Source organism: Anomaloglossus baeobatrachus, chromosome 3, assembly GCF_048569485.1.
Source record: "Anomaloglossus baeobatrachus isolate aAnoBae1 chromosome 3, aAnoBae1.hap1, whole genome shotgun sequence".
NCBI lineage: Eukaryota > Metazoa > Chordata > Amphibia > Anura > Aromobatidae > Anomaloglossus > Anomaloglossus baeobatrachus.
The window spans coordinates 675368182-675394927 of NC_134355.1; the positions used below are offsets into that span (position 1 = coordinate 675368182).

Consider the following 26746-nt stretch of genomic DNA (forward strand, 5'->3'; position numbering starts at 1 on the left):
TGAATATCATTGTAAATATGTGGGATGATGTGAAGCGGCTGTCCATGCTCGGCGACCATCAAACTTAACTGAACTGGAATTGTTTTGTAAACAGGAATAGTCAAATCTACCTTCATCCAGGATCCAGGAACTCATTAAAAGCTACAGGAAGCCACTAGAGGCTGTGATTTCTGCAAAAGGAGGATCTACAAAATATTAATGTCACTTTTATGTTGAGGTGCCCATACTTTTGCACCGGTCAAATTTTGTTTAAATGCGGATTGCACATTTTCTGTTAGTACAATAAACCTCATTTCAATCCAGAAATATTACTCAGTCCATCAGTTATATAGAAAAAAGGTTAACATTAATAGGGGTGCCCAAAGTTTTTCATATGACTGTATAAGGTGTCCTTCAATTTGTATAATGCAGCCTCGACCAGGCCTCCCTCTGTATAATGCAGCCCCCACCAGGCCTCCATGTGCATAACGCAGCCCCCACCAGGCTATTGTTTTGGAACATATATTTATTATTTTACACCATATACCTTCTAGTGTTGTGCATGGTCGCATATTTCTCTGATCAATTTCTGTATCTCCCTATGTATAATGCAACCCCCACCAGGCCTCCCTGTGCACAATGCAGCCTCCTTGCGTATAATGCAGCCCCCACCAGGCCTCCCTGTGCACAATGCAGCCTCCTTGTGTATAATGCAGCCCCCACCAGGCCTCCCTGCGTATAATGCAGCCCCCACCAGGCCTCCCTGCGTATAATGCAGCCCCCACCAGGCCTCCCTGCGTATAATGCAGCCCCCACCAGGCCTCCCTGCGTATAATGCAGCCCCCACCAGGCCTCCCTGCGTATAATACAGCCCCCACCAGGCCTCCCTGCGTATAATGCAGCCCCCACCAGGCCTCCCTGCGTATAATGCAGCCCCCACCAGGCCTCCCTGCGTATAATGCAGCCCCCACCAGGCCTCCCTGTGTATGATGCAGCCCCCACCAGGCCTCCCTGTTGCATCGTCCTGGCGGTGGATTCATTCTCTATCTCTCTATCTATCTGTACGCACGCACGCGCGTGTGTGTATATATGTGTATTATATATGTATATATAATGTATGTATGTATGTATGTATGTATGTATGTATGTATGTATGTGTTTGTTCGCTCAGTAGTTGTATTTTCCATTCACATTATATATTTTTTATATAAGAAATTTTTTTAACTTTTATTACATTTGTTAGCTTCGTAGTCATATTTTCTATTGCATAATACAATATATTTTTATTTTATATATTTGTTGTTTTTTTTTTTTTTTATGGTTTTGTAGTCAGATTTTCCGTTGAGATGATAAAAAAAAATAAAAGAAATTGATTGCACTTTTTGTGAAAGTGACTTTGTGGTGTACTGAGACCCCCCTCGTGCCTTCAGGTCACGTCTCCCGCATGTCAGTAACTGCGGCCCCAGCAGAGCGTGTCTTCCCATGGTGTGATGGTCGGTGGGATGTGCTGTGTCAGGGACACTCGGATCTGGGTGATGGCGCAGATTGTGAGAGTCTGTTTCTATCGGCTTAGTAATCAAACCCTCCTGGAAAGTGGGATCCGGGCCGGCCCTGCGAGCAGCGCTGTCTTATCTGGGACAGAATAATGTGCGGGGGAGGGGGATATACTTGGGAATGGGCCAGGGGACACGAGCGGTGTTTGCCTGTCCTCCCAAGTGCCTGGGTTGGAGCCTTCATTAGTGTTAGGATATGGGCTACTTACCAGCCGTAGTCCAGAGCCAGCAAACTGTGACATATAGGGGCCCAAACACCATCCGCTCCGACCCCAGTAACCGGATTACATGGGTGTGGGACATTATGGACACTGAGCTCTTACATGTGTGAGCTTACGGTCATATTTTGCATTTTGTCTCTCATGCAGGATCATACGCTCATAGGATCCGACGACTCGCAGGACATCCAGCTGTGTGGAATGGGAATCCAGGCCGCACACTGCATCATTGACATTTCCACCGACGGACAAGTCATATTAACGCCAATGAAAAACGCCAGGTAAAGCTCGTCCAGCTGGCCATCAGCAAGGAGAGGGTTAATCACGATATAGCAACAGCCCGTTCTGAAAAGCTGCATCACTAAATATCCCAGAAAATCCCTTTAAGCTGGGGTGGACAATTTACATTTCCCAAGGGGGCCACATGAGAGACCGTGACTGGTGCGGAGGCCGAGCCAATAGGCTGAAATTAATTATCCTCGATATCAATATTAACATATTAATTGCAATTATTTAATATTACTGTTGTATCATTTTAATATTGAGCATTATTAAGGATGCTGATATCCCCCTATATCCCCTTCTATCTACCTGTAAGATTATGCTATTTATAACCTTCTATACTTTTGCTTTCAAGAAAAGCCTCCATTCCTCTCTTAAATTCATTCAGTGAGTTGGCCATCACCACTTCCTCAGGAAGAGAGTTCCAGAGCCTCACTGCTCTTACCGTGAAGAACCCTCTTCTATGCTGATGTAGGAATTTTCTTTCCTCCAATCGTAGAGCATGCCCCCTTGTTTTTGTCATAGTCCTTGGTACAAACAGATCATGGGAGAGATCTCTATATGGCCCTCTGATATATTTGTACATGTTTATTAGGTCTCCCCTAAGTCTTCTCTTTTCTAGAGTAAATAGACCAAATTTTGATAACCTTTCCGTGTATTGTAATGCACCTACTCCATTATTTTAGCAGCCCGCCTCTGAACCCTTTCAAGTTCAGTAATGTCTTTCTTGAGCACCGGCGCCCAAAATTGCACACAATACTCCAAGTGTGGTCTGACGAGTGATTTGTACAGAGGGAGAATGATGTTTTCATCTCGTGCCCCCAGACCTCTTCTAATGCATCCCATCACCCTATTTGCTTTGGTGGCTGCTGCCTGACACTGGGCACTCCAATTTAGCTTCTTATTGACTAAGATGCCTAAGTCTTTTTCCATGTCTGATTTCCCCAGCGGTTTCCCATTTAGTAAGTAATCGTAGCATCTGTTTCTCCTTCCCATGTGCATAACCTTACACTTATCTGTGTTAACCCTCATTTGCCATATTTCAGCCCAATTCTCCAATTTACTCAAATCCATCTGTAGTTGCAAACTGTCCTCCTGTGTGTTAACTACCTTACATAGTTTTGTATCATCTGCAAATACTGATATTTTACTCTGTAATCCATCCACCAGATCATTATTAAATATATTAAATAGTAGGGCCTCTATATACAGTGTGAACACACATATAGCCCCTTTATACAGTGTGAGCCTCATATTACCTCCTATATACAGTATGAGACCCCCACATAGCTTCTTTTACATAGTGTGGACCCACACATAGCAGTATGAGCCTCCACATAGCTCCCTATATACATCATGATCTTCCACATAGCCTCCTATATACAGTGTGACTCCCCAAAGCCTCCTATATACAGTTTGAGCTCTCGGTCTCGTACATGCAGTGAGCCGCCACATGGCCTCCTATATACAGAATGAGCCCCCACATGGCCTCCTATATACAGTGAGCCCCCACATGGCCTCCTATATACAGTATGAGCCCCCACATAGCCTCCTATATACAGTGAGCCCCCACATAGCCTCCTATATACAGTATGAGCCCCCCACATGGCCTCCTATATACAGTATGAGCCCCCCACATGGCCCTTATATACAGTATGAACCCCCACATGACCTCTTATATACAGTATGAGCCCACACATAGCCCCCTATATACAGGATGAGCCCCCACATAGCCCCCTATATACAGGATGAGCCCCCACATAGCCTCCTATATACAGAATGAGCCCCCACATGGCCTATATACAGCATGAGCCCCCCACATGGCCTCCTATATACAGAATGAGCCCCCACATGGCCTCCTATATACAGTATGAGCCCCCCACATGGCCTCCTATATACAGTGAGCCCCATCATTACCTCCTATATACAGTATGAGCCCCCCACATGGCCTCCTATATACAGTATGAACCCCCACATGACCTCTTATATACAGTATGAACCCCCACATAGCCCCCTATATACAGGATGAGCCCCCACATAGCCCCCTATATACAGGATGAGCCCCCACATAGCCCCCTATATACAGGATGAGCCCCCACATAGCCCCCTATATACAGGATGAGCCCCCACATAGCCCCCTATATACAGGATGAGCCCCCACATAGCCCCCTATATACAGGATGAGCCCCCACATAGCCCCCTATATACAGGATGAGCCCCCACATAGCCCCCTATATACAGGATGAGCCCCCACATAGCCCCTATATAGTATGAGCCCCCACATAGCCCCCTATATACAGTATGAGACCCCCACATAGCTTCTTTTACATAGTGTGGACCCCCACATAGCAGTATGAGCCTCCACATAGCTCCCTATATACATTATGATCTTCCACTTAGCCTCCTATATACAGTGTGACTCCCCAAAGCCTCCTGCATCCAATATGAGCCCCCACATAGCCTCCTATATACAGTATGAGCCCCCACATAGCCTCCTATATACAGTGAGCCCCCACATAGCCTCCTAAAAACAGTATGAGCCCCCACATGGCCTCCTATATACAGTATGAACCCCCACATGACCTCTTATATACAGTGTGAGCCCCCACATAGCTCCCTATATACAGTGAGCCCCCACATAGCCTCCTATATACAGTATGAGCCCCTCACATGGCCTCCTATATACAGTATGAACCCCCACATGACCTCTTATATACAGTGTGAGCCCCCACATAGCCCCCTATATACAGTGAGCCCCACATAGCCTCCTATATACAGTATGAGCCCCCCACATGGCCTCTTATATACAGTGTGAGCCCCCACATAGCCCCTATATATAGTGAGAGCCCCCACGTAGCCCCCTATATATAGTGAGCCCCCACAGTCTCCTACATAGCCTTCAATATACAGTATGCACTCATACACGTTTAGAAAAAAAACACCACATTCTGCGATCTCCAGTTTTCCCGCCGCTCTGCAGCCCTGACCCTCCGCACAGCTATCTCACGCCCTGATTGGTGGAAGAAGGGTTTGTCGGCCTTTCCTCCACCAATGTATTCATCACTGTCTGCAGTGACCTAGCGTGGCGGGTGACCGCACTGTGCGACCTGCGGTCCACGGTTTTGAACTCTTCAGCTGTCTCGGGGACCGGACTGAAAGAGCCAAGGGGCCGGATGTTGCCCACAATCTGCACTTTGCCCTGCTCTGCCCTTAAGGGAACAGTCAGACAGTGGAATAACTCGGCCGGGCATGGCATCGCAGTCTTCGGACTGCCCGACGTATCTCCTGACCCGAGTGTGACAGCTGCATAGAAATACATGCTCTGGTCCGGAGAGCCGACGGCCAGTCCGAGCATTGTGATGCCGTCTCCGGCCGTCTGACTCTCCATTAGTTGTGTTGCTTCACAGCAGCACAGTATAAGAAATTGTGCAATACATAATGGCAACCTGTCAATCAAGCAAGACTGAGCGGGTAGAGCTCGGTAACTGAGTGAGGGTCTGCTGCCAAGACTAATGGCCATGTTCTCGCTTGGTCCCAGACTAGCCTGTTTGCATTCTACCCATCCATATGCTACTCCCATCCAAAACCTGGCAGCAGAGAGGGGCTTGTGATGAGGCGCGTCCAGCAGCATCTTCCAGTGTAACAGTGCACAAACGTCAGATGATGAGAATCCTACTGAGCTGAAAAGTTCCAAAAAACTCAAAACTAAAAGGGTATTGACAAGTTCAGGGGCAGGGAAAGTGAAGCAGAGGGTAGATGGCTCATATACGTTTTTTCTTTGTCGCTCCATTGGGAGACCCAGACAATTGGGTGTATAGCTTCTGCCTCTGGAGGCCACACAAAGTAATTACACTTTAAAAAGTGTAACCCCTCCCCTCTGCTATACACCCTCCCGTGCATCACGGGCCCCTCAGTTTTTTGCTTTGTGTTGAAGGAGGCACACATTCACGCAAGCTCCACGTTTTAGTCAGCAGCAGCTGCTGACTTTATCGGATGGAAGAAAAGAGGGCCCCTATGGGGCCCCCGGCATGCTCCCTTCTCACCCCACTCAGGTCGGCGGTGTTGTTAAGGTTGAGGTACCCATTGCGGGTACACAGGCTGGAGCCACATGCCGCTTTCCTTCCCCATCCCTTAGGGGCTCTGGGGAAGTGGGATCCTATCCGGTCATCCAGACACTGGGACCGGTCTCCCTCCGCAGCCCCTGGGGGAATCTGCCGGACAGGAGACGGAGTATCGTCAGGGACATGGCCCTGCATCCACAGGTACTCTGTGTCCCCGTTGGGACGGCGCATAAAGCACCTTGGGCCCAGACGCTGCAGCGACTGCGGCGTGGGTATGGGTCCGGGACTACCGTGCCGACCGTGCACTGCCGGCCGGCCGCGGTTTTAACTTTAGTCCCCGGCTTTTGCGGCCTAGTATAGTATTCTCCCGCCCCCAGGCCTGCCAGTCAGGGAAAAGGGCGGGACGGTCGGTATGACGCCGACAGTGAGGGCTGGAGTACACTGAGCTGTCCTCCGCCCCCCTCACTACTCACGCTGGGGCACCAGATTCCCGCACTTTTGTGACTACGCCCACGCCTCCCTCCTCCTCTGAGAACGCCGTCAGCCATTTTTTCAGCACATTCTGCGGTGGAGAACTTCTGGCTGCAGCTGAGGGAGACCCGGGGCAGGGAATCTGGTGGCCACACAGAGCGGTTGGTAAGCCACACCGGTCTGCCGGTGCTGGACCCCCCAGAGTGCCGAACTGTATATATATATCTTTTGTGTATACATTTGCTGGTTCGGCTGTACTGTTAACTTGAGGCTATATATATCCCTCAGTGATCACGGTGATCCCTTACTTATCTCTTGGAGGACAACAACATGTCGTCCGCAAAGAGCAAGGGTACCAAGGCACAGGCTTATTTTGCAACCTGTACCTCATGTGCGGCTATGCTACCTGCAGGTTCCACCTACCCTCATTGTGTGCAATGCTCGGCCCCTGTGACACTCACTCAGCCGGAGCCTCACGCACTGGTGGCACCCCCGGCTCAGGTAGAGACACCGGTTCCCACTGTCCAGGTGACAGGGACAGAGTTTGCAGTTTTGGCTGACAAACTGTCTGAGTCGCTTTCACAGTCCATGGCTCAGTCTATGGACAAATGGTCTGCTAAGATACTAGAAGCCTTGCAGTCCAGACCAACAACACAGATGCAGGGCACTGTGTGTTCTTCGTCCCCAGGTCCCCCTCAGTTGGCGCAGCAATCTGCTCCTGAGGTGACACATAGGTCCCACGGTGAGGACTCCGACTCGGACCGCAGTCCCAGACCGGTGAAGCGGGCTCGCTGGGGACCTTCCTCCACGTCATCACGCTGCTCAGGGTCTCAGCATGAGGACTCTCTAGAGGATGAAGAGGAAGGCGCAGCTCAGGGCTCAGACCCTGACGGTGCTCTCAATCTAGATACACCTGAAGGGGACGCCATAGTAAATGACCTTATAGCGTCCATCAACCAGGTGCTAGTAATTTCTCCTCCAACTCCAACTGTAGAGGAGGCGGCTTCACAGCAGGAGAAACACCAGTTTCGGTTTCCCAAACGTACACGGAGTGCCTTTTTCGATCACTCTAATTTCAGGGATGCTGTCCAGAAGCACAGAGCATACCCGTACAAGCGTTTTACTAAGCGCCTTAATGACACACGTTATCCCTTCCCCCCCGGAAGTAGTGAAGGGTTGGGCTGTGTGTCCAAAAGTGGATCCTCCAGTCTCTAGGCTGGCGGCCAGATCTGTGGTTTCAGTGGCAGATGGCTCATCGCTCAAGGATGCCACTGACAGGCAGATAGAGCTCATGATGAAATCCATCTATGAAGCCATAGGAGCATCTTTTGCTCCGGCATTCGCGGCAGTGTGGGCGCTCCAAGCTATCTCAGCTTGTCTGTCTGAGATTACGGCGGTCACACGCACCGCTACTCCGCAGGTTGTGTCTCTGACTTCTCAGGCGTCGGCTTTTTCGTCCTACGCCATGAACGCCGTCCTGGACTCGGTGAGCCGTTCAGCGGTAGCATCCGCCAATTCGGTGGCAGTCCGCAGAGCCATGTGGCTACGTGAATGGAAGGCAGACTCTGCCTCCAAGAAATTCTTAACCGGTTTGCCATTTTCTGGCGACCGTTTGTTTGGCGAGCAATTGGACGAAATTATTAAACAATCCAAGGGAAAGGACTCGTCCTTACCCCAGTCCAAACAAAACAAACCTCAACAGCGAAAGTTTCAATCGAGGTTTCAGTCCTTTCGGCCTTCGGCCAAGTCACATTCCTCCACGTCAAACAGGTCGGAGAAGGGCCAGAGGAACCCTTCTGCATGGCGGTCTAAGTCAAGGCCTAAAAAGACCGCCGGAGGCACCGCCACCAAGGCGGCCTCTTCATGACTCTCGGCCTCCCCAAACCGCATCCTCAGTCGGTGGCAGGCTCTCCCGCTTTTGCGACGCCTGGTGGCCACATGTCCAAGACCGATGGGTGAGAGACATTCTGTCTCACGGTTACAGGATAGAGTTCAGCTCTCGTCCTCCAACTCGTTTCTTCACAACATCTCCGCCCCCAGAGCGAGCCGCTGCACTTTTTCAAGCGGTGAATGCTCTGAAGGCAGAAGGAGTGGTGATTCCCGTTCCCCCTCAGGAACATGGTCACGGCTTCTACGCCAACTTGTTCGTGGTGCCAAAAAAGGACGGATCTTTCCGTCCCGTTCTAGACCTCAAACTGCTCAACAAGCATGTCAGTACCAGAAGGTTTCGGATGGAATCTCTCCGCTCGGTCATCGCCTCAATGTCACAAGGAGACTTCCTAGCATCAATAGACATCAAGGATGCTTATCTCCATGTGCCGATCGCACCCGAACATCAACGCTTCTTGCGTTTCGCCATTGGGGACGAACACCTTCAGTTCGTGGCACTGCCTTTCGGCTTGGCGACAGCCCCACGGGTCTTCACCAAGATCATGGCAACAGTGGTGGCGGTCCTACACTCTCAGGGCCACTCGGTGATCCCTTACTTAGACGATCTCCTAGTCAAGGCACCCTCCTGGGTGGCTTGCCAGCACAGCCTGACCATTGCCCTGGAGACTCTCCAGAGGTTCGGGTGGATCATCAATTTCCCAAAGTCAAAATTGACACCGACCCAATCCCTGACTTACCTCGGGATGGAGTTTCATACTCTGTCAGCGATAGTGAAGCTTCCGCTGGACAAACAGCGTTCACTACAGACAGGGGTCCAATCTCTTCTTCGGGGTCAGTCACACTCTTTGAGACGCCTTATGCACTTCCTAGGGAAGATGGTGGCAGCAATGGAAGCAGTTCCCTTTGCGCAGTTTCATCTGCGTCCACTTCAGTGGGACATTCTCCGCAAATGGGACAAGAGGTCGACGTCCCTCGACAGGAACGTTTCCCTGTCAAGAGCAGCCAAAACCTCTCTTCAGTGGTGGCTTCTTCCCACTTCTTTGTCGAAGGGAAAATCCTTCCTGCCCCCATCCTGGGCTGTGGTCACGACAGACGCGAGCCTGTCAGGGTGGGGAGCGGTCTTCCTCCACCACAGGGCTCAGGGAACCTGGACTCCGACGGAGTCCTCCCTGCAGATCAATGTTCTGGAGATAAGGGCAGTGTATCTAGCCCTACAGGCGTTCCAGCGGTGGCTGGAGGGCAGACAGATCCGAATACAATCAGACAACGCCACGGCGGTCGCATACATCAACCACCAGGGCGGCACACGCAGTCGTCAAGCATTCCAAGAAGTTCGGCGGATTCTGCTGTGGGCGGAAGCCACAGCCTCCACCATCTCCGCAGTTCACATCCCGAGCGTAGAAAACTGGGAAGGAGACTTTCTCAGTCGCCAGGGCATGGACGCAGGGGAATGGTCTCTTCACCCGGACGTGTTTCAAGAGATCTGTTGCCGCTGGGGAACGCCGGACGTCGATCTAATGGCGTCTCGGCACAACAACAAAGTCCCGGCATTCATGGCACGGTCTCAGGATCACAGGGCGCTGGCGGCAGATGCGTTAGTTCAGGACTGGTCGCAGTTTCGACTACCCTATGTATTTCCCCCTCTGGCACTACTGCCCAGAGTGTTACGCAAGATCAGGTCCAACTGCAGCCGCGCCATCCTCGTCGCTCCAGACTGGCCGAGGAGGTCGTGGTACCCGGATCTGTGGCACCTCACGGTGGGGCAACCGTGGGCACTCCCAGACCGACCAGACTTGCTGTCTCAAGGGCCATTTTTCCATCTGAATTCTGCGGCCCTCAACCTGACTGTGTGGCCATTGAGTCTTGGCTCCTAGCGTCATCAGGGTTATCTCAAGATGTCATTGCCACCATGAGACAGGCCAGGAAATCAACGTCCGCCAAGATCTACCACAGGACTTGGAACATCTTCTTAGCCTGGTGCTCGGATAGGGGTTTTGCTCCCTGGCCGTTTGCATTGCCCACTTTTATTTCCTTCCTTCAATCCGGAATGGATAAGGGTTTGTCTCTCGGCTCTCTCAAGGGACAAGTGTCGGCGCTTTCAGTGTTTTTTCAAAAGCGTCTAGCCAGACTCTCGCAGGTCCGCACGTTCCTGCAGGGAGTTTGCCACATAGTCCCACCTTACAAGCGTCCGCTAGAACCCTGGGATCTTAACAAGGTGCTGACGGCTCTCCAGAAGCCACCTTTCGAGCCGATGCGGGAGATCTCTCTATCTCGCCTTTCACAGAAAGTGGCCTTCCTAGTAGCAGTCACATCACTTAGGAGAGTGTCTGAGCTAGCAGCGCTGTCATGCAAAGCCCCCTTCCTGGTGTTTCACCAGGATAAGGTGGTCCTGCGTCCGGTCCCGGAATTTCTCCCCAAGGTGGTATCCCCTTTTCATCTCAATCAGGATATCTCCTTGCCTTCTTTTTGCCCTCATCCAGTTCACCAATGTGAAAAGGATTTGCACTTGTTAGACCTCGTGAGAGCACTCAGAATCTACATTTCTCGCACGGCGCCCCTGCGCCGTTCGGATGCGCTCTTTGTCCTTGTCGCTGGCCAGCGTAAGGGGTCGCAGGCTTCCAAGTCAACCTTGGCTAGGTGGATCAAGGAACCGATTCTTGAAGCCTACCGTTCATCGGGGCTTCAGATTCCTTCAGGGCTTAAAGCCCATTCTACCAGGGCCGTAGGCGCGTCCTGGGCTTTGCGGCACCAGGCTACGGCTCAGCAGGTGTGCCAGGCGGCTACCTGGTCGAGTCTGCACACCTTCACAAAACACTATCAGGTGCATGCCTATGCTTCGGCAGATGCCAGCCTAGGTAGGCGAGTCCTTCAGGCGGCAATTGCCCACCTGTAAGAGGGGGCCGGTTTCCGGCTCTTTTTATTGAGGTATTCTGTTACCCACCCAGGGATTGCTTTTGGACATCCCAATTGTCTGGGTCTCCCAATGGAGCGACAAAGAAGAAGGGAATTTTGTTTACTTACCGTAAATTCCTTTTCTTCTAGCTCCTATTGGGAGACCCAGCACCCGCCCCTGTTCCCTTCGGGCTGGTTGTTCTTTTGTGTACACATGTTGTTCATGTTGAATTGTTCTTTTGGTTCATGGTTTTCAGTTCTCCGAACATCCTTCGGATTGAATTTACCTTAGACCAATTTATAAGTTTCCTCCTTCCTGCTTTGGCACCAAAACTGATGGGCCCGTGATGCACGGGAGGGTGTATAGGCAGAGGGGAGGGTTTACACTTTTTAAAGTGTAATACTTTGTGTGGCCTCCAGAGGCAGTAGCTATACACCCAATTGTCTGGGTCTCCCAATAGGAGCTAGAAGAAAAGGAATTTACGGTAAGTAAACAAAATTCCCTTCTTTTTGGTGCAGCTTCACCCCCTGTTACTTAAAGCGTATATTCATGGGTTTGCTACAAAGTGGTTAATGTCTCTATGTATATATGCATAAAGAAGAAGGCATGCAGCGGCGATATCACCAGTGCACCCAGAACTGATAGCCGCAATAATGGCGGTGCAGTGTTAGAAAACCATGCAGTCACTACACACAAAGGATACCATGATTATGAAGGACTGCGTTCCTCTGAAACGCGTCAGGTTTAGCTATTCATAGTATCCTTAGTGACGTTACGTGCTAGGCTCACCTCACCCAGCATCGCTGCAGGCAGGAGCACTCTCGTTAGGTTATGTGCACACGATCCGGCGTGCCAGCGTTCTTCACGCAGCGTATTTTGTATTCCAGAGAGCCTAGTGTCCTGTGCGGGAGACAGCACGGTCTGTGCACAAGGCCAGGGTCACTGACACAGCGTCATTTTGCTATTATTTTGCTCAAAACACTTGCATCTCCACAACAATAAACTGACATGCTGCTTATAGAATATCCGCACTGCAGGTCCGTGTACGGAGCATCAAAAGAAGCCCAGAGGGCAGGAGATTGCTGTAAATCCCATCTACTGTGCTTCTACTGTACAACGCAGCAGTTTAGTGATAACATGGTATGCTGAAAATGCTGCGAAGGCTATGACAGCACATAGCAGATTTTTTTTTCTGCACAAAAATAGCATGTTTTGGCAGGAGAAAAGCTGCTGAAAAATTGTTCTTCCGTGCTTTATTTTCCGTGCGTCGGTTCCCCCCCTACCCCCCGTGCGTTGGTTCCCTGCCCCCGTGCGTTGGTTCCCTGCCCCCGTGCGTTGGTTCCCTGCCCCCGTGCGTTGGTTCCCTGCCCCCGTGCGTTGGTTCCCTGCCCCCGTGCGTTGGTTCCCTGCCCCCGTGCGTTGGTTCCCTGCCCCCGTGCGTTGGTTCCCTGCCCCCGTGCGTTGGTTCCCTGCCCCCGTGCGTTGGTTCCCTGCCCCCGTGCGTTGGTCCCCCCCCCCCCCGTGCGTTGGTTCCCCCCCCCCCCCGTGCGTTGGTTCTCCCCCCCCCCCGTGCGTTGGTTCTCCCCCCCCCGTGCGTTGGTTCTCCCCCCCCCCGTGCGTTGGTTCCCCCCCGTGCGTTGGTTCCCCCCGTGCGTTGGTTCCCCCCCGTGCGTTGGTTCCCCCCCGTGCGTTGGTTCCCCCCCCCGTGCGTTGGTTCCCCCCCCCGTGCGTTGGTTCCCCCCCCCCCCCGTGCGTTGGTTCCCCCCCCCCGTGCGTTGTTCCCCCCCCCCGTGCGTTGTGTGTCCCCCCCCCCCGTGCGTTGGTTCCCCCCCCCCCCGTGCGTTGGTTCCCCCCCCCCCGTGCGTTGGTTCCCCCCCCCCCGTGCGTTGGTTCCCCCCCCCCGTGCGTTGGTTCCCCCCCGTGCGTTGGTTCCCCCCCCGTGCGTTGGTTCCCCCCCCGTGCGTTGGTTCCCCCCCCGTGCGTTGGTTCCCCCCCGTGCGTTGGTTCCCCCCCGTGCGTTGGTTCCCCCCCCGTGCGTTGGTTCCCCCCCCGTGCGTTGGTTCCCCCCCCGTGCGTTGGTTCCCCCCCCGTGCGTTGGTTCCCCCCCCGTGCGTTGGTTCCCCCCCCCGTGCGTTGGTTCCCCCCCCCCCCCCCGTGCGTTGGTTCCCCCCCCCCCGTGCGTTGGTTCCCCCCCCCCCGTGCGTTGGTTCCCCCCCCCCCCGTGCGTTGGTTCCCCCCCCGTGCGTTGGTTTCCCCCCCCCCGTGCGTTGGTTCCCCCCCCCGTGCGTTGGTTCCCCCCCCCCCGTGCGTTGGTTCCCCCCCCCCGTGCGTTGGTTCCCCCCCCCCCCCGTGCGTTGGTTCCCCCCCCGTGCGTTGGTTCCCCCCCCGTGCGTTGGTTTCCCCCCCCCGTGCGTTGGTTCCCCCCCCCCCGTGCGTTGGTTCCTCCCCCCCGTGCGTTGGTTCCTCCCCCCCGTGCGTTGGTTCCCCCCCCCCCGTGCGTTGGTTCCCCCCCCCCGTGCGTTGGTTCCCTCCCCCGTGCGTTGGTTCCCCCCCCCCCGTGCGTTGGTTCCCCCCCCCCGTGCGTTGGTTCCCCCCCCCCGTGCGTTGGTTCCCCCCCCCCGTGCGTTGGTTCCCCCCCCCCCCCGTGCGTTGGTTCCCCCCCCCCCGTGCGTTGGTTCCCCCCCCCCGTGCGTTGGTTCCCCCCCCGTGCGTTGGTTCCCTCCCCCGTGCGTTGGTTCCCTCCCCCGTGCGTTGGTTTCCCCCCCCCGTGCGTTGGTTCCCCCCCCCCCGTGCGTTGGTTCCTCCCCCCCGTGCGTTGGTTCCTCCCCCCCGTGCGTTGGTTCCCCCCCCCCGTGCGTTGGTTCCCCCCCCCCGTGCGTTGGTTCCCTCCCCCGTGCGTTGGTTCCCCCCCCCCCGTGCGTTGGTTCCCCCCCCCCCGTGCGTTGGTTCCCCCCCCCCCGTGCGTTGGTTCCCCCCCCCCGTGCGTTGGTTCCCCCCCCCCCCCGTGCGTTGGTTCCCCCCCCCCCGTGCGTTGGTTCCCCCCCCCCGTGCGTTGGTTCCCCCCCCCGTGCGTTGGTTCCCTCCCCCGTGCGTTGGTTCCCTCCCCCGTGCGTTGGTTCCCCCCCCCGTGCGTTGGTTCCCCCCCCCCGTGCGTTGGTTCCCCCCCCCCCGTGCGTTGGTTCCCCCCCCCCCGTGCGTTGGTTCCCCCCCCCCCGTGCGTTGGTTCCCCCCCCCCCCCGTGCGTTGGTTCCCCCCCCCCCCCCGTGCGTTGGTTTCCCCCCCCCCCCCCCCCCGTGTGTTGGTCCGCCCCCCCCCCCCCCCCCGTGCGTTGGTTCCTCCCCCATCCTCTATTGAGCTAGAGAAAACACAGGGTAAAAAAAAGCAGAAACAGTTGACATGCTGATTCTTTTTTCAGCAACAAAAACTGCAAGTAATAAAAGCATGGTGTGCACAGAAAGTCGCATTTCTCTTTTTTTTTTTTGCAGCATTCCTGCATCTCTTGGCACGAAAAACACAGCAGCAAAAAAAGAGCATTTTTTTTACTTATTTTTGACACGTTTTTCAAATCTAAATCAGTGGGTAAAAAGACGCTGAAAAAACTGCCACTCTGCAAATTTTCTGCCCTAAATCTGCAAGGGAAGAATAAGAAACGTGCACTTTTCACTTCAGGATTCTCATTGACTTTGCTGGCATCAGGATTTCCTTGCCGTTTTTTGACAAATCTGCACAAAAAAGTGATAAAAATGCACCGTGTGCACACAGCATTAACACTGCAAGTCCAGGTGTCTGGTCCTTTGCTCCTCCTCGTCATCTGTCAGAGAGAGCCGAGAACCCTCCATACACATTAGATGTAGAGCGACTCATCCCTTCCAGCTCCTCCATGTGCACCGTGCTGCATCTGAACGGTGCCCATTGATTTCCATCACTTTATGCCAGCAGCCTTGCACTCTGCTATACCCTCCGTATATAATCCATGCTTATATTTTCTGGAAATGTCGCCATTACAGGTTCCAGAGGGCTTTCTTCAGCTTTCCTATGCTCCAAATATGATCCAGTCCAGTGTACAGACTCAATTGGAGGTATAAAAGTGCATAGACATCATTGGATGTCTCCTAAAAGCAGTAATAGGGGTCCCAATGACTTTCCCAGGAAAGGATATAGTTAAGTAATGGTCTTATTTGTCATCAATTTTTTTTTTCCCTTTTGGTTGCGCTACATCCATCTGACCACTAGATGGTGCTATAGATTATGCTTTAAATCTCCAAGTGTCCCTGGCCAGTAGGAGGCCCCCCGGTGGGAATCAGGTGACACGGGAGATGGGACGTAGAAGTCAGTGCACCCTCATTACCTGGCAGCAGTCGTCTGATTGTTGTCATACAGGCTCCAGCGCGGTGAACAGGTGGAGCAGTAGATAGTGCCGGAGCAGGTAAGACCGTGCTAGGTGACAGCAGGTGTCCAGGGGGGGCGGTGTACATCAATTGTGTGCGACGGCTGGACATTTACACTACTGTCCTTTCCAGTTGAACTCCTGGCTCGTACTTGAATGACCCGAGAGTTTTATATTTCGCCGCCACGTATCCGGTAATATAATATAATGCGTCCTTTCTCTGTTTACCGCATTCTCTACATACCTGGCGACTGAGATAAAAGTCATCCCGAGTCGTGACAAGCCAGCGCACGTCCCTGCACACAAGGCCCTCTATTATACAGTCTGTAATGACTCCCTTACTATACATGGAAGTGAGCTGAAGAGCTTACAATCCAAGAAGAGGCGAGAAGAGGGGTACAAGTAAGGGAGACGCTGGAGCAGAGGATGGGCATCTGCTGCATCCAACTCCCCCACCATTGACTACACCACATGAAAAAATATGTTCCTTATAGGGGGAGAGTCACCTTTCCAATCCTCATTTTTTACGGTGACATGAACCAAATGGATATAAAAGTTCAGAAGTCACAGGTAAAAATAAGTGATTGAGAAAGAGGATTCCAGCGGTAGGGGCAGCTCAGGAGCCAACTATTATTATTATTATTATTATTATTATTATTATTATTATTATTATTATTATTATTATTATTATTATTATTATTATTATTATTATTATTATTATTATTTTTTTTTTTTATTATTATTATTTTTATTTTTATTTTATTTTTTATTTTTATTTATTTTATTATTTTATTATTATTTTATTATTATTATTATTATTATTATTATTATTATATTATTTTTTTTCATTTTTTGAGGTTTTGAGACTGAGCGAAGGATTATGCATTATATAGTGGTGTTTTAATTCCAGCATTGTATGGCCTCATGAAAGTATATTTTGTGTTTTGCACAGTCTGGGCACTATATGGCGGTTTTATGTGGCAGTATTATTTTCTTACTGTTGGGTGGTATTATGTGGGTGAAAATGATTGTCTCTGGTCTATAAATCCATCACTGAGGATTGGTGCATTGCAAATTATCTAAGTAACACTCCAGAGGGATGGCCAGCTGCTGAGGGAGGTCAGCTAAACTGCTAAAACTAAGAAGAACAGGCATTTTAAAAATGCTTGAAAAATTATTAGTTTCCCCTACTGAGTTACCTCCTGTATTATACTCCAGAGCTGCACTCACTATTCTGCTGCTGCAGTCACTGTGTAAATACATTACATTACTGATCCTGTACTGATGCTGAGTTACCTCCTGTATTATACTCCAGAGCTGCACTCACTATTCTGCTGGTGCAGTCACTGTCTACATACATTACATTACTGATCCTAAGTTACCTCCTGTATTATACTCCAGAGCTGCACTCACTATTCTGCTGGTGCAGTCACTGTCTACATACATTACATTACTGATCCTAAGTTACCTCCTGTATTATACTCCAGAGCTGCACTCACTATTCTGCTGGTGCAGTCACTGTGTACATACATTACATTACTGATCCTGAGTTACCTCCTGTATTATACTCCAGGGCTGCACTCACTATTCTGCTGGTGCAGTCACAGTGTACATACATTACATTACTGATCCTGAGTTACCTCCTGTATTGTACTCCAGAGCTGCACTCACTATTCTGCTGGTGCAGTCACTGTGTACATTACTGATCCTGTACTGATCTCTAAAAACCCACTATGGTGATTTCATTATTGTTTCTTGTCTGTTTTGCAGGACGTTAGTAAATGGCTCAGTGGTCAGCAATCCCACCCAGCTGCAGCACGGGGACCGGATTCTCTGGGGCAATAATCACTTTCTCAGGTATTTCTTCCCTGTGATTACCATGACCCTAATGGGGTTTGTGCAGAGCTGAGTGAGCACAAGTGGTACACCCAAGTGTGAGACACTTGTGCAAAACCCCTCTAATTTTTACCCTGCTGATGTCTCTGATTCCATTGTGAAGGATAAGCTTACCAAAGAAGAAGAGGTCGTCAGAGCGGGAGTGTGACGAGCCGGACACCAGCATGCGGAACAGCAGCAGCTTCGAGCAGCTGGACGCCGACGGGGACTCATCCAGCGAGGTGTCCAGCGAGGTCAACTTCAACTATGAGTACGCGCAGATGGAGGTGATGATGAAGACTCTGGGAAATAACGGTAAATGCCACGTTCCTGGCCGTCCCCCTCTCTCGCCCCCCCTTGCTGTCCCCCTCTCTCGCCCCCCCTTGCTGTCCCCCTCTCTTGCCCCCCCTTGCTGTCCCCCTCTCTTGCCCCCCCTTGCTGTCCCCCTCTCTTGCCCCCCTTGCTGTCCCCCTCTCTTGCCCCCCCTTGCTGTCCCCCTCTCTTGCCCCCCCCTTGCTGTCCCCCTCTCTTGCCCCCCCTTGCTGTCCCCCTCTCTTGCCCCCCTCGCTGTCCCCCTCTTGCCCCCCCTCTGTCCCCCTCTCTTGCCCCCCTCGCTGTCCCCCTCTTGCCCCCCCTCGCTGTCCCCCTCTTGCCCCCCCTCGCTGTCCCCCTCTTGCCCCCCCTCTTGCCCCCCCTCGCTGTCCCCCTCTCTTGCCCCCCCTCTCTTGCCCCCCCTCTCTTGCCCCCCCTCTCTTGCCCCCCCCTCTCTTGCCCCCCCTCTCTTGCCCCCCCTCGCTGTCCCCCTCTCTTGCCCCCCCTCGCTGTCCCCCTCTCTTGCCCCCCCTCGCTGTCCCCCTCTCTTGCCCCCCCTCGCTGTCCCCCTCTCTTGCCCCCCCTCGCTGTCCCCCTCTCTTGCCCCCCCTCGCTGTCCCCCCTCTCTTGCCCCCCCTCGCTGTCCCCCTCTCTTGCCCCCCCCTCGCTGTCCCCCTCTCTTGCCCCCCCTCGCTGTCCCCCTCTCTTGCCCCCCCTCGCTGTCCCCCTCTCTTGCCCCCCCTCGCTGTCCCCCTCTCTTGCCCCCCCTCGCTGTCCCCCCTCTCTTGCCCCCCCTCGCTGTCCCCCTCTCTTGCCCCCCCTCGCTGTCCCCCTCTCTTGCCCCCCCTCGCTGTCCCCCTCTTGCCCCCCCTCGCTGTCCCCCTCTCTTGCCCCCCCTCGCTGTCCCCCCCTCTTGCCCCCCTCTTGCCCCCCCTCTCTTGCCCCCCTCGCTGTCCCCCTCTCTTGCACCCCCTCGCTGTCCCCCTCTCTTGCCCCCCCTCGCTGTCCCCCTCTCTTGCCCCCCCTCGCTGTCCCCCTCTCTTGCCCCCCCTCGCTGTCCCCCTCTCTTGCCCCCCCCTCGCTGTCCCCCTCTCTTGCCCCCCCTCGCTGTCCCCCTCTCTTGCCCCCCTCGCTGTCCCCCTCTCTTGCCCCCCCTCGCTGTCCCCCTCTCTTGCCCCCCCTCGCTGTCCCCCTCTCTTGCCCCCCCTCGCTGTCCCCCTCTCTTGCCCCCCTCGCTGTCCCCCTCTCTTGCCCCCCTCGCTGTCCCCCTCTCTTGCCCCCCCTCGCTGTCCCCCTCTCTTGCCCCCCCTCGCTGTCCCCCTCTCTTGCCCCCCCTCGCTGTCCCCCTCTCTTGCCCCCCCTCGCTGTCCCCCTCTCTTGCCCCCCCTCGCTGTCCCCCTCTCTTGCCCCCCCTCGCTGTCCCCCTCTCTTGCCCCCCCTCGCTGTCCCCCTCTCTCGCCCCCCCCTCGCTGTCCCCCTCTCTCGCCCCCCCTCGCTGTCCCCCTCTCTCGCCCCCCCCCTCGGTGTCCCCCTCTCTCGCCCCCCCCCTCGGTGTCCCCCTCGCTGCCCCCCCCCTTGCTGTCCCCCTCTCCTGTCCCCCCTCGCTGTCCCCCTCTCTCGCCTCCCCCTCGCTGTCCCCCTCTCTCGCCTCCCCCTCGCTGTCCCCCTCTCTCGCCTCCCCCTCGCTGTCCCCCTCTCTCGCCTCCCCCTCGCTGTCCCCCTCTCCTCTCTCGCCCCCCCCCACCCTCGCTGTCCCCCTCTCTCGCCCCCCTCGGCACGGTAGTCAGCTGAGCTCCTGATCTCACAGCCCGCACACGCTGCGATGGATACAGGTTAACAGCAGTCACTGGCTGCTGCTGATCACATGTGACCGTGTGCAGGCTGTGGGGTCAGGAGTTCAGCTGAGTTCAGATCAGCCGACTCCAGTGCGGGGCTGAATTCAGCTGACCTCACAGCTCACACACGCTGCGATGGATGCAGAGAGACAGGGGGACACAGCCAACACTAAAGTCACAGCTGATCTGATTACTTGTTCTGCTGGCTGTGTGGTCAGGAGTAGGGATGAGGCAGTAAAATGCTCAATGGGCGAAGCCCATGTCTATTTTTTTTTTAATTCATTAAAAAAAAAAAAACAAACACATAACCCTAGGGTTAGGGGTAAAAAAATAAGAAAAAAAAAAAGCTGTGTGGGCTCCTGCTGCATTTGCTATTGCTAACGGTAACCCAAGCAGCTACTGGCTGCTAAACCCCACTGCTTGGTGTTATTTTGAACATATTTTTTTTGTATGCCCGGCAGGTACAGCAGGCAGGTACAGGCTGCCCCCAGCTGCCTATTTGTACCCAGCTGGGAACCAAAAATATAGGGAAGCCCTTTTTTTAATTACTTCATGAATTCCATGAAATAATTAAAAAAAAATAAATAAATAATAAAAATGACCTGGGCTTTACCCAATTTTTGTGTCCAGCCAGGTACAACTAGGCAGTTAAGGACTGGAATCCGCAGCGCAGGATGGCCCAAGCTTTTTGCCCCCCCCCCCCTTCCCGCTGCGAATTGCAGTTTACAGCCGCCCCAGAAAATGGCGCTTTCAAAGAAGTGCTGTATCTAACTCTTCCAGCGGCCCTGGTGCCGGGTGGCACGCTGGGTAATAAGGGGTTAATACCAGCTTTGTTTTAGTAGCTGATATAAAGCCCGAGATTCTTAATGTCAGGCCAAGTTTGACCCAGCCATTAAGAATCTCCATTAAAAAAAAGCCATCACACAGAGAAAAAATACTTTTAGAAATAAATACACAGACACACAGAAGAATAAGTACACAGAATCCATCTTTATTACTCCCTCTCAACCCTCCACGATCCTGGTCTTCTTTCTTCAACTGATGCAGCTCCACTAGAATGCACGGGGGAGGAACTACTTTCTGGGCATGCTCAGTACTGAAAACAGGATCCTGCCTACCAGAATGCGGTGACGTCCGGTAGAGCAGGATCTGGCTCATTGAAAAGCATTGCAGGTACCGCCTGCAATATGAATGATTAGGTGACATGCAGTATTTTGTCCAAGGTCAAAAACGCTACAGGTAGCGTTTTTGGAAAAAGATAAAATACCGCATCTCATCGGATCCAGTGTGTGCCGCACGCAACCGCAAGTGACCGCATATTGCCGCGATTCTATTGCAAATGCATTGAAATTACATCGCATTTGTAAAGGATCCGGTCATGTGTTATGCGTTTTTTTGCCGACCGGCAAAAAAACGCTGATGTGAAACCAGCCTAAGCATTTTTTTGGCAAATAACAGTCAAGAACGGGGTTAAAATCGCCGCTCAAAACATATAGTCTCTGACGTTCAAATGAAGTTGGTGTGAAAAAGTTTGTGATTGTAAATGCGACGGTGCGGATTCCTTTAGCAGACACACACACAACTTTATATATTAGATATATAGTGTATATATGTATATCATTTATACAGTATACATACACACACAAATAACGCATTCATCCCAAAGTGTTGAAGGGGATTTCTACAGGCCCAGCAGGGCCTCTCCGCCAGTCTTTGCACATCACAACCTCTGCTGCACGCATGTTTCGCCCCATATGATATTTACAGCCAATCAGAGGCTATAGCAGTCACATGGGCGGACACGAACACCAGAGGTCAGGATACCCTATGACTGGGGTATAAGCACTGCTGGGACTGTAGAAATCCCCTCCTGTCTGCAGGGATATATGCAGCGACATTGTGCTGATCTGCCGCTGCCGATTTCTTTAAAGATACTTTCCGCAGCAAATCTGCAATTTGTGAATTTACACTTTCTATTGACCTTTTACTCCTAAGCCTGAAATGGCTGATAACAGGGAGTAATAGACCAAATTCAACTGCACTTTTCAGTCACTGATCGCCTCGGGAGGTCTCCGTTGCATAATCATCCCAGCGTCCCGTGACGATCCACTAATGGGGTCTTTGGGACTTTCAATGGATGACACGGTGTGAAATGTTAGGGTGCTTCCCGGTGCAGCAGCGCAGCCCGTTCTGGGGGTATGGGGTGAGCATTGGGGTGCAGATATGATTGAGGGTGCAGGGTGTGGCGGTAAAAACCTCTTGGATCACGCTCAAAAATCTACAATCCAGTGCTGTATCCGAGCCGCCATGTTTGATCACTATCATCTAACGGCGCCTCTCTCCTGTAGATCCCATGCAATCCCTGCTGCAAACCATGGAGCAGCACCACGAAGAGGAGAAGCGCACCGCGCTGGAGCGCCAGCGGCTGATGTACGAGCACGAGCTGGAGCAGCTGCGCAGGAGGCTGTCCCCGGAGAAGCAGCATTATCGCAGCATCGATCGCTTCTCCTTCGGGTCCCCGAATGCTCAGCAGCGCATCAGGCAGTGGACGGAAGACAGGTGAGAGGAATGGACGCCAACGTGGCGGGGGATGCGACCACCGCGGCATCAGTGACAGTCACATCCCTCCCCGGTAACTTCAGGCTCCAGGTTATACTACCGCTACTTAGTACTCTGTCCCCCGACCATCTATTATACAGATGTAGCAGAGCTCAGCTTGTTCTCTGAGCAGAACTGTTATACAGATGTAGCAGAGCTCTGCTTGTTCTCTCAGCAGAACTGTTATACAGATGTAGCAGAGCTCAGCTTGTTCTCTCAGCAGAACTGTTATACAGATGTAGCAGAGCTCAGCTTGTTCTCTCAGCAGAACTGTTATACAGATGTAGCAGAGCACACCTTGTTCTCAGCAGAACTGTTATACAGATGTAGCAGAGCTCAGCTTGTTCTCAGCAGAACTGTTATACAGATGTAGCAGAGCTCAGCTTGTTCTCTCAGCAGAACTGTTATACAGATGTAGCAGGGCTCAGCGTGTTCTCTCAGCAGAACTGTTATACAGATGTAGCAGAGCTCAGCTTGTTCTCAGCAGAACTGTTATACAGATGTAGCAGAGCTCAGCTTGTTCTCTCAGCAGAACTGTTATACAGATGTAGCAGAGCTCAGCTTGTTCTCAGCAGAACTGTTATACAGATGTAGCAGAGCTCAGCTTGTTCTCAGCAGAACTGTTATACAGATGTAGCAGAGCTCAGCTTGTTCTCTCAGCAGAACTGTTATACAGATGTAGCAGAGCTCAGCGTGTTCTCTCAGCAGAACTGTTATACAGATGTAGCAGAGCTCTGCTTGTTCTCTCAGCAGAACTGTTATACAGATGTAGCAGAGCACAGCTTGTTCTCAGCAGAACTGTTATACAGATGTAGCAGAGCTCAGCTTGTTTTCTCAGTGGAACTGTTATACAGATGTAGCAGAGCTCAGCGTGTTCTCTCAGCAGAACTGTTATACAGATGTAGCAGAGCTCAGCTTGTTCTCTCAGCAGAACTGTTATACAGATGTAGCAGAGCTCAGCTTGTTCTCAGCAGAACTGTTATACAGATGTAGCAGAGCTCAGCTTGTTCTCAGCAGAACTGTTATACAGATGTAGCAGAGCTCAGCTTGTTCTCTCAGCAGAACTGTTATACAGATGTAGCAGACCTCAGCTTGTTCTCAGCAGAACTGTTATACAGATGTAGCAGAGCTCCGCTTGTTCTCTCAGCAGAACTGTTATACAGATGTAGCAGAGCTCCGCTTGTTCTGTTATACAGATGTAGCAGAGCTCCGCTTGTTCTGTTATACAGATGTAGCAGAGCTCCGCTTGTTCTGTTATACAGATGTAGCAGAGCTCAGTATTCTTAGGTATACATGTTCTGCCCCTGCAGGGAGGTGATGCTACATCACAGCTTATCGAAGCTCCGGGAACAGATCGCCAAAGCAAACATGTACGTCCAAGAGGCCAACTATATTGCCGAAGAGATGGACAAGAGGACGGAGTACAAAGTGACGCTGCAGATCCCGGCGTCCAGCCTGAACGCCAACAGAAAGGTGAGGCTTCCTGCAGAAAGCAGCTGTGCATCACTCTGCACGGGAGCTGTGCACACACAACAGTAACATTTTGAAGGCCCTTTGCAAAGTATCTTTATAATTAGACCATTATAGGAATTAAATTGGTCATTGCTTTTTTTTATTGGGGGCTTATCCTTTATGATCACCTGTTCCTGGCGGTGGCTGCAAGTCCTCGGATACAGTACTAGCCAACCTCTATAATTCTGGTGGCCAGAGACCTATGTGGATTGGGTCTGATACCCCGAGAACAGGTTCTGTACATCCGAGCACTTCACTCCTTGTCTTGTCCTGCAGCGCGATGAAGTGCTGAGTGAACCGGCCATCCAAGTGCGGAGGAAAGGGAAGGGAAAGCAGATCTGGTCCCTGGAGAAACTGGAGAACCGTCTGGTGGACATAAGAGACCTCTACCAGGAGTGGAAGGAGTGTGACGAGGACAGTCCAGTAAGTAACATGGGGACGGTTCGTATACACCACTCACAAAAAGTTCGGGATATTTGGCTTCAGGGGGAAATTTATGGAGAAGGTAAAAAGTTTACACTATAGTAATATTTTATCATGAAGGTCGGGCATTTAAGTAGATGCAGCCCTCATCGCACACAATTTATTGAAACGAGCCAACACCAGTGGTGGGTATACCATCCCCCCCCCCCAAGTATCACGGTCTCAATCACTTGTCATGTGGCCTTGAGCATCAATTACAGCCAACAACGACGCCTCCTGCTGGTCACAAGTGGCCCTACAGTCTGCGGAGCCCAGCATCCCACTCTTCTGGAAGGGTGACTCTCAGGACATTGAGGTTCTGGGGTACAGAGTTACGGGCTCTACACGGCGACTCTGCTGATCCCATAGGTTTTCTATGGGGTTCAGGTCTGGAGAAAGTGCAGCCACTCCATTTGAGGTCTCCAGCAGCCGTTCACTAATGATGCAATGTCAATGAGCTGGAGCATTGTCCTCCATGAAGATGACATTAGGTTGGTGTTGCTTATGCAGAGGCACAATGACTGGAGTAATGATGTTATTCCAGCAGTAGGTGCTTAGCACTGTACCAGTCACACAGTGTAGGACCTTCCTGTACTGACTAGACACACCGGCCCACACTATAACACCACCACCACCACCACCACCACCAAAGCCTCGTCTGGTGACAGCAGTGGCTGATGCATAGCGCTCTACTTGATGTCTCCATCATCGTTGATGGCCATCATTTTTGCTTGGCATGAATTGACTGACTTTCATCAGTGACCAGCCCTGAGGCCACTGGTCCCTCATCCAGCATAGATGACGCCTGTGCCTGGTGGGGTGGTCCGGTACCTTGCATGTCGCCTAGCACACAGACCACACTGATATAAATGGTTTTGAATTGCATGATGTGATACTTGTTTTCGCTCACCTCCCGTAGGCTGGTTTCACATCGCCGGTATTTTGCCGGGAGCCGGATCCGACACAAATGCAGTACAGTTACATTCATTTACAATGGAAGCGTGACACCATGCGGACACATGCTTCATACACAACCGCATGTGTCCACATGGTGTCGTGCTTCCATTGTGAATGAATGTAACTGTACTTCATTTGTGACTAAATGTAGAACTGGTGGAGGAAGGTTGAACTAGATGGACCTAGGTCTTTTTTCAACCTAAGTAACTATGTAAACTAACTATGTAAACTATGTAAATTTGTGCCGAATCCGGCTTCCGGCAAAATACCGGAGATGTGAAACTAGCCTTAAATGTGACTGGAGTTGTGTGAAATTCCTCATCCATTTACAAAGGGCATTGTTCACAATGAAGCGGTCATCAGTGTGGGATGTGGCCAAAGGACGTCTACTTCTCTGCCTTTCTATGACTCTTTTAGGCTACTTTCACACATCCGGTTTGAGCCCTGCGGCTCAATCCGGCTGTGAAAACTATGCAACGGATGCGGCGAAAACACCGCATCCTTTGCATAAGTTTTTACATGCGGCCCGTCCGTTTTTTTCCGGTTGCGGCATGCTACTGAGCATGCGCAGTGAAAAAAACCGCATGCGGCGACCGGATGCGGTTTTTTCCGCATTGCGCCGCATCCGGCCTCCATAGGTATGCATTGAAAAATGCGCCGCATCGGCCGGATGCGGCGCGATGCGGTGTTTTTTGCCGGAGCAAAAAACGTTGCAGGGGACGTTCGATCCGGCCGCCGCATCGGCTAAATCTGCCGCATGCTGCCAAAACCGGACCGAACGCAAGCCCCTGCGGCACAATACGGCACTAATGTAAGTCTATGCAAAAAAAAACCGCCACCGGCGTTTCAAAAGCCGGTGGCGGTTTTTCTGCAGAACGCCGTATTGTGCCGCAGAGCAAAAATCCGGATGTGTGAAAGCACCTTTAGTCTCTCTGTATATCTGTGCAACCTGCTGGTGACACTCTGTGACCATCTAAGCTCAGTGGTAACTTTTCTGTCTGTGTCTCTTCCAGTCTCTCTGTCTCTGTACAACCTGCAGGTAACACTCTGTGACGTTCTAAGCTCAGTGGCCACTTCTCTGCTTTTATGTGACTCTTCCAGTCTCTCTGTACAACCTTCTGGTGACACTCTGTGACTCTCCTAAGCTCAGTGGCCACTTCTCTGCCTTTCTGTGACTCTTCCAGTCTCTCTGTATATCTATGCAACCTGCTGGTGAAACTCTGTGATCAGTGGTCATTTCCGTCTGAGAACATCCTGCTCGAAGCCTCACAATGGCGCGGTACTGCTGATCAACTGTTAGGTGGAGTCTTGGTCTCGTAATATTAAAATGTGAACAGCGTCATGAGGAGGACTGTAAATACCAACTCTAATGGAACTCCGAAATGTATCGGATGATTCTTTGATCAAACGCCTGTTGTGAAATTTGCCATTAAGCTCCTTGTTAGAGAACAGCAAGTTGTG

The 26746-nt window shown here is 52.3% G+C and overlaps 1 protein-coding gene across 3 annotated transcripts in view; it reads left to right on the forward strand.

Annotated features, from left to right (window-relative positions):
- Positions 1-26746, forward strand: part of KIF13B (kinesin family member 13B) — a 253808-nt gene that overhangs the window by 98238 nt on the left and 128824 nt on the right. For all 3 annotated transcript variants that reach the window (XM_075341260.1, XM_075341261.1, XM_075341262.1), the window contains exons 14-19: positions 1901-2031; positions 17505-17591; positions 17734-17924; positions 22105-22315; positions 23665-23827; positions 24143-24289. In XM_075341260.1, coding sequence (XP_075197375.1) covers positions 1901-2031; positions 17505-17591; positions 17734-17924; positions 22105-22315; positions 23665-23827; positions 24143-24289 — 930 coding nt within the window. The remainder of the gene's footprint in view (positions 1-1900; positions 2032-17504; positions 17592-17733; positions 17925-22104; positions 22316-23664; positions 23828-24142; positions 24290-26746) is intronic.